Source organism: Coffea arabica, chromosome 11c (genome assembly GCF_036785885.1).
Source record: "Coffea arabica cultivar ET-39 chromosome 11c, Coffea Arabica ET-39 HiFi, whole genome shotgun sequence".
NCBI classification, from domain to species: Eukaryota; Viridiplantae; Streptophyta; class Magnoliopsida; order Gentianales; family Rubiaceae; genus Coffea; species Coffea arabica.
This window is the reverse complement of record NC_092330.1, coordinates 17,769,407-17,774,942: the sequence shown is the minus strand read 5'-3', so window position 1 is coordinate 17,774,942 and position 5,536 is coordinate 17,769,407. Positions and strand designations below refer to the sequence as shown.

General features: G+C 45.1%; 1 protein-coding gene across 1 annotated transcript; it reads right to left on the bottom strand.

Moving 5' to 3' along the window:
• Positions 1-279: 279 nt before the first annotated feature.
• Positions 280-4,903, bottom strand: LOC140016484 (uncharacterized). Its single transcript, XM_072070012.1, has 3 exons — positions 4,006-4,903; positions 2,104-3,807; positions 280-647 (listed from the first exon to the last, which is right to left on the bottom strand). The coding sequence occupies exons 1-3, from the start codon at positions 4,901-4,903 to the stop codon at positions 280-282; spliced, it is 2,970 nt and encodes a 989-aa protein (XP_071926113.1).
• Positions 4,904-5,536: the final 633 nt, after the last annotated feature.

The window sequence follows — 5,536 nt, the reverse complement described above, 5'->3', positions numbered from 1 at the left end:
ATCAATGCGTCTTTCAGGCAAAAATCTCAATGGAGCATTTCGTCGAACACTAGACGGGCACACCTAATTTCAGCTAATCCCTGCTCAATCGAATCCACAACCCGCCCCAAAATTTTACCAGCAACCCAAGACATTCAGCCCAAACAACACATATAACATGTACAATCAGAAAAATCATGAACGGACAACATGAAAATTTGCCACCACAGTCCACGGCAAACCTTCTCCGGAAAAAAAAAGACTGAAACGTAAAAGAAAAGGTTGACTTACAGCGGGCTATCACAGGGACAACGTACGGGCGGTAGCGGTGGAATCCGACGTTGCTTCACCGACTTCATCTTCGCTTTGGTTTAGGCGCTGCAGCGGTTGACTTGGAGCGAGAGGCAGCAGCTCTGGTGATTGCGTCAGTTGGAGGCTTTTTCTTGGTAGTCGCAGCGGCAGTTGCAACGGAGGAGGAAGTCGACGAGTGGGGGACTGGCATAATCGGAGACGGTCCACCGGTGATATGAGATGGACGTTGTTGGTAAGGTCTGAGGAGGGGGAAGGCTGTGGTTTGTTCTGATTTGGTTTAGGATTTGAAGGGGCGGAGGCGATGGTGGAGGAGAACGGCTGCGGTGGAGACGTTGGGGAGTAACGGCAGAAAAAGCCTGTGTTGGAAACAGGGAAGAGCAGAATGGAAATGAGGGGTTTTGTGAAGGTGTTGCGTGGAGAAATTGGGGGGAATTTGAGGACGGAGGGTAGAGAGAGCGGTGAAAGCGGGTTGCGGTGGTGGGCAATTCGGTGGTGGTGATTTGGAAATTTTTCCGGATGATTGAAGTTGAAGCCCCTTCCCATTTTCCAGATTTTTCCTTTCCTTCCTCTGGCTATTGTTCGAATCCTCTGAAGGAAACTCCTCCAATTTCCAGATTTTTCTCTCTCTTGCTGAAGCTCTCCTCTCTGGTTTCCTTTGTTTTTTCCTCACCAAGCTCTCGGTTTCTCCCTCTGTTCGTTGCACCCAATCCCAGCTACCCCCCTTTTCCTATCAGATTATCCTCTTTTTTGTTGCTTGCGGCTCTCTCTTTGGCATCAGCCGTCCCCCCTCTCTGTTTTTCACTTTCAGTTCCTCAAGCTTGCCGTCGCTTTTTTTTGTCTGTCCCCCTAATCCAAGCCGCCCCCGTTTCTATTTTTTCCTCTGGTTCCTTTTACATTTTTATTTTCGAAGCCCTTCAATCCCCAATCCTTTTTTTGTTTTTTTTCTTTTTTCTTTTCTTTCCCTTTTTTTCCTAGCCTCCGATGATGCTCTCTTACTCCTCTAAATGTGTAACACCTAAACCCCTTTGTTGTCCAACTAGAATGAGGACATTTGTCCCACATGCAAGATTCCACTTGTCATTTTTATTATTTTTCTTTTCCTTTTCTTTTGTTGTTCCTGGAAATTAATGTGAAGCCAAAAATACACTAGAACAAAAATAAATAAATAACAATAATAAAAATAAAAATAAAATAATAATAATAATAATAATAATAATAAAATAATAATAATAATAAATAATAATAATAAGAAATGAAAAACCTAAAATTGAAACAAATAAAGCTAAGATGAAATTAATTTTAAAAATCAAAAATTTGGTGTCTACATCACCCAAACGGCATCATGTCCTTTTTGAGTTCTTGGCAATCCAGAAACAAAGTCCATCGTGATATTTTCCCACTTCCATTCGGGTATCTCAAGAGGTTGTAACAGTCCAGAGGGTTTTTGGTGTTCAGCCTTGACTTGCTGGCAAATCAGACAGGTTTGGACATATTGAGCAATCTCCCTTTTCATCTTATCCCACCAGTACAGCCGTCGCAGGTCTTGGTACATCTTATTACTACCAGGATGGATCGTGTATTTCGATCGATGGGCTTCCTCTAAAATTTTCCTTTTCAGGTTTTCATCATTGGCCACCACTACTCGATTCCTATATCATAAAATCCCTTCAGGACCCAAATTGAAATCAGGTAATGCTTTCTTTTCTACTTTTTCCTTCCACTTTTGTACCATCGGATCCTTCTCTTGGGCTTCTTTAATTCGATCAAGAATAGTAGAGGTTACCCGAATATTCCCAAAAGTTATTTTCTTACATCCCAATCTAGGGTTCCACTCACTAGCTGCTCCTAACATCTCCCACTCCTTGACCATCAACCCGGCTACTTGAGCCTTCCGACTTAGGGCGTCCGCTACTACGTTAGCCTTACCAGGATGGTAGTTGATCGTGCAGTCATAATCCTCTAAGAGTTCCATCCACCGACGTTGCCTCATATTCAACTCTTTTTGGGAGAACAGGTACTTAAGACTCTTATGGTCTGAATAAACCTCAAAGGTAATCCCGTAAAGATAGTGTCTCCACTTTTTCAGAGCAAAGACCACAGCAGCTAACTCCAAGTCATGGGTAGGGTAGTTTTGTTCATGGGTTTTTAGTTTCCTAGAGGCAAAGGCAATCACATTCTTATTTTGCATTAACACACACCCCAAACCTTCCTTCGAAGCATCGGTATAAACAGTGAAACTGTCCTTCCCACTAGGCAAGGCCAAAACAGGAGCTCTGGTTAACCTTCGCTTCAACTCCTGAAAACTGGTTTCACACCTAGTATCCCACACAAAACGACCGTTTTTCTTCGTCAGGTCGGTTAAAGGGCCGGCCAGTTTAGAAAAGTCTTTAATAAAGCGTCTATAGTACCCAGCCAACCCTAAGAAACTGCGAATTTCAGTGGGATTTTCTGGCCTCTTCCATTCAGCCACCGCCTCTACTTTCGCGGGGTCTACTGTAATACCTTCTTTTGAAATCACATGTCCTAAGAAAGAGATTTTCTCCAGCCAAAATTCACACTTACTAAATTTGGCGTATATCTGATGATCTCTCAGGGTTTGTAACACTAACTTCAAATGTTGCTCATGTTCCTCACGGGTTTTAGAATAGACCAAAATGTCGTCAATGAACACGACAACGAATCGGTCCAGGTAGGGTTTGAAAACTCGATGCATCAAATCCATAAAGGCGGCAGGGGCATTGGTCAACCCGAAAGGCATGACCGCAAACTCAAAATGCCCATATCTAGAATTGAAAGCAGTTTTGGGTACATCTTCTTGCTTAATTAGCAACTGGTAGTAACCCTGTCGGAGATCTAACTTTGAAAAGACCACTGCGCCTTGTAGCTGGTCGAACAGTTCATCGATGTGGGGAAGTGGGTATTTGTTCTTAATGGTCATGTTGTTTAGTCCCCGATAGTCGATACACAGTCTTAACGTTCCATCCTTCTTCTTAACAAATAGTACCGGAGCCCCCCAAGGAGATCCACTCTCACGAATAAACCCACGCTCCAACAGGTCTTGCAACTGCAACTTCAGCTCCTTGAGTTCAGCAGGTGCCATTCGATAGGGGGTCTTAGAGATAGGTGACGCTCCTGGCAATAGGTCAATCTTAAACTCTATCTCTCTTTCCGGAGGTAAAGTTACTAATTCATCAGGAAACACATCCGGATATTCACTTACAGTAGGCACATCCTCAACCCTCAGCTTATCAGTGGGAGTATTTATAAGAAAAGCTAGAAACCCTTGGGCCCCTCTGTACAGAAATTTTCTAGCCCGAATACCCGAAATCAATGCAGATGAGGCTAAACTACCTCTTACATCTAGCCTTAAGGTCGCCTCCCCCGGTATACGAAATTCCACTACTTTTCTCTTACAATCGAGCTGTGCATCGTACTTAGCTAGCCAGTCCATACCCAATATAACGTCGTACCCCTTAATGGCCAAACTTATAAGATTCCCTAAAAGCTTTCTCTCTCCTACCCATATTTCACAATTCACATACATCAAACCAGTAATCAAATGTTGGTTCCCCGTAGGAGTACTAACCTCTAAGTCATAAGGCAAGCTAACGGGTTTTATATCAATACCGCACATAAAATCGGGGTTAACAAAGGAATGGGCAGCACCAGGGTCTATCAAAATCCTAGCTAGACGATGGAAAACAGGGATCGTACCTTCTACAACCCCAGAGGAATCAGGGACTTGTTGTTGCTCAAGGGAGTAAACCCGAGCTGGCACCTTTGGCTTTGTCCCTTCTACCTTGGACTGTCCCGAGTTGGCCTTCGACGACTGAGTGGTTGCTCTCGCCTCCCGAGGTAACACTGGGCAGTTAGCTATTTGATGCTCTGCACTCCCGCAGCGCAAGCATCTTCTCTCCTTCCTCCAACAGTTGTCCTCAGTGTGGTTTGGTTTTCCACAAAATCCACAGGGTCCACGTGCAACTGAGGCCGAACTTCCTTGTGAGGTGCTCTTCTGCGGGTCCCGTCCATTGTGACCACCCCTCGGTGGAGTCCCTCGTGTCATCCCCGGTTGCCTTCCTCCACCGGCTCCTCTTCCAAACTTGGGAGGGGTCCCTTTATCCCCTTGGGTCGAACTACTCGCAGAGAACCCCCGTTTTTTCACCTGAAAATTCCTTACTTGAAGCCTTGCATTTTCAACTCGCAAAGCTTTCTCCACGGCGTCACTAAAAGTGTGGATCTGGGCTACCGCCAGATCCTTTTGAATTTCCACATTGAGCCCCTGAGTAAAACGCCGAACTCTCCTTTGCTCCGTCAGAATGAGTTCAGGGGCAAACTTGGATAAACGAGTAAACTGGCTCTCGTACTCAGCCACTGATTGAGTCCCTTGGCGGAGCCTAATAAACTCGTCCTCCCTTTTTTCTTGGACTAGAGGGGGAAAGTATTTTGCGTTGAAGTCCCTCACAGAATTTACCCATGTTCTTGGGGTTTGTTCCCGGTCCCATTTCATGCGTATCACATTCCACCAAGAACGCGCGGCTCCTTCCAATTGAAAGACAGCGAAAGTAACCTGTCTCTCCTCTGAGTAGTGTAGGGCGGCAAAAATATCTATCATTTTCTCTAACCACTTTTCGGCCACGTCCGGATCTGGCCCGCCTAGAAATTTTGGCGGAGAGAACTTCTGAAATCTCTCCAGGGCCCGATCTTCACTTTCCACTACATGGCCAGGGTTCCCAGGTTGCTGGATAGGAGGTTGGCCCTGCTGTTGCACTACGTGGGCTAACAGGTCAGTCATTTGCTGCATAGCAGCGGCTATCTGGGCATTAGGGTCAACCCTAGGTTCAGGGTTTGATTCAGTCGTGGTATTCCTAATACCCTCGTCAGTTGTGGGTTGCCTAACCCCGCGCCCGCGGCCTCGTCCGCTACGAGTGCCTTCCATTCTCTAGGTCACTCTAAAATCGAGGCACAAACTAATATCAAAAGGCATATCAATATAGTCATATAAGTATGAACAAAATTAAAAGTAAACACCACATAAGGCACGTATACACATAGCACATTTATACATGGAACACATAACTGTGTCAAACAGTCATACATAAGCAGTCAAGCAAATATATACAAAGTACTCCCGTGAAGCCAAAAGAGGGTCTGCCAAAATACACTATACAACCTAGGTCTCAAAAGTACAAAACAACTACCCAAAAGCTTTTCCTAGGTATCCCTCACACGGGATCAAAACTAGGCC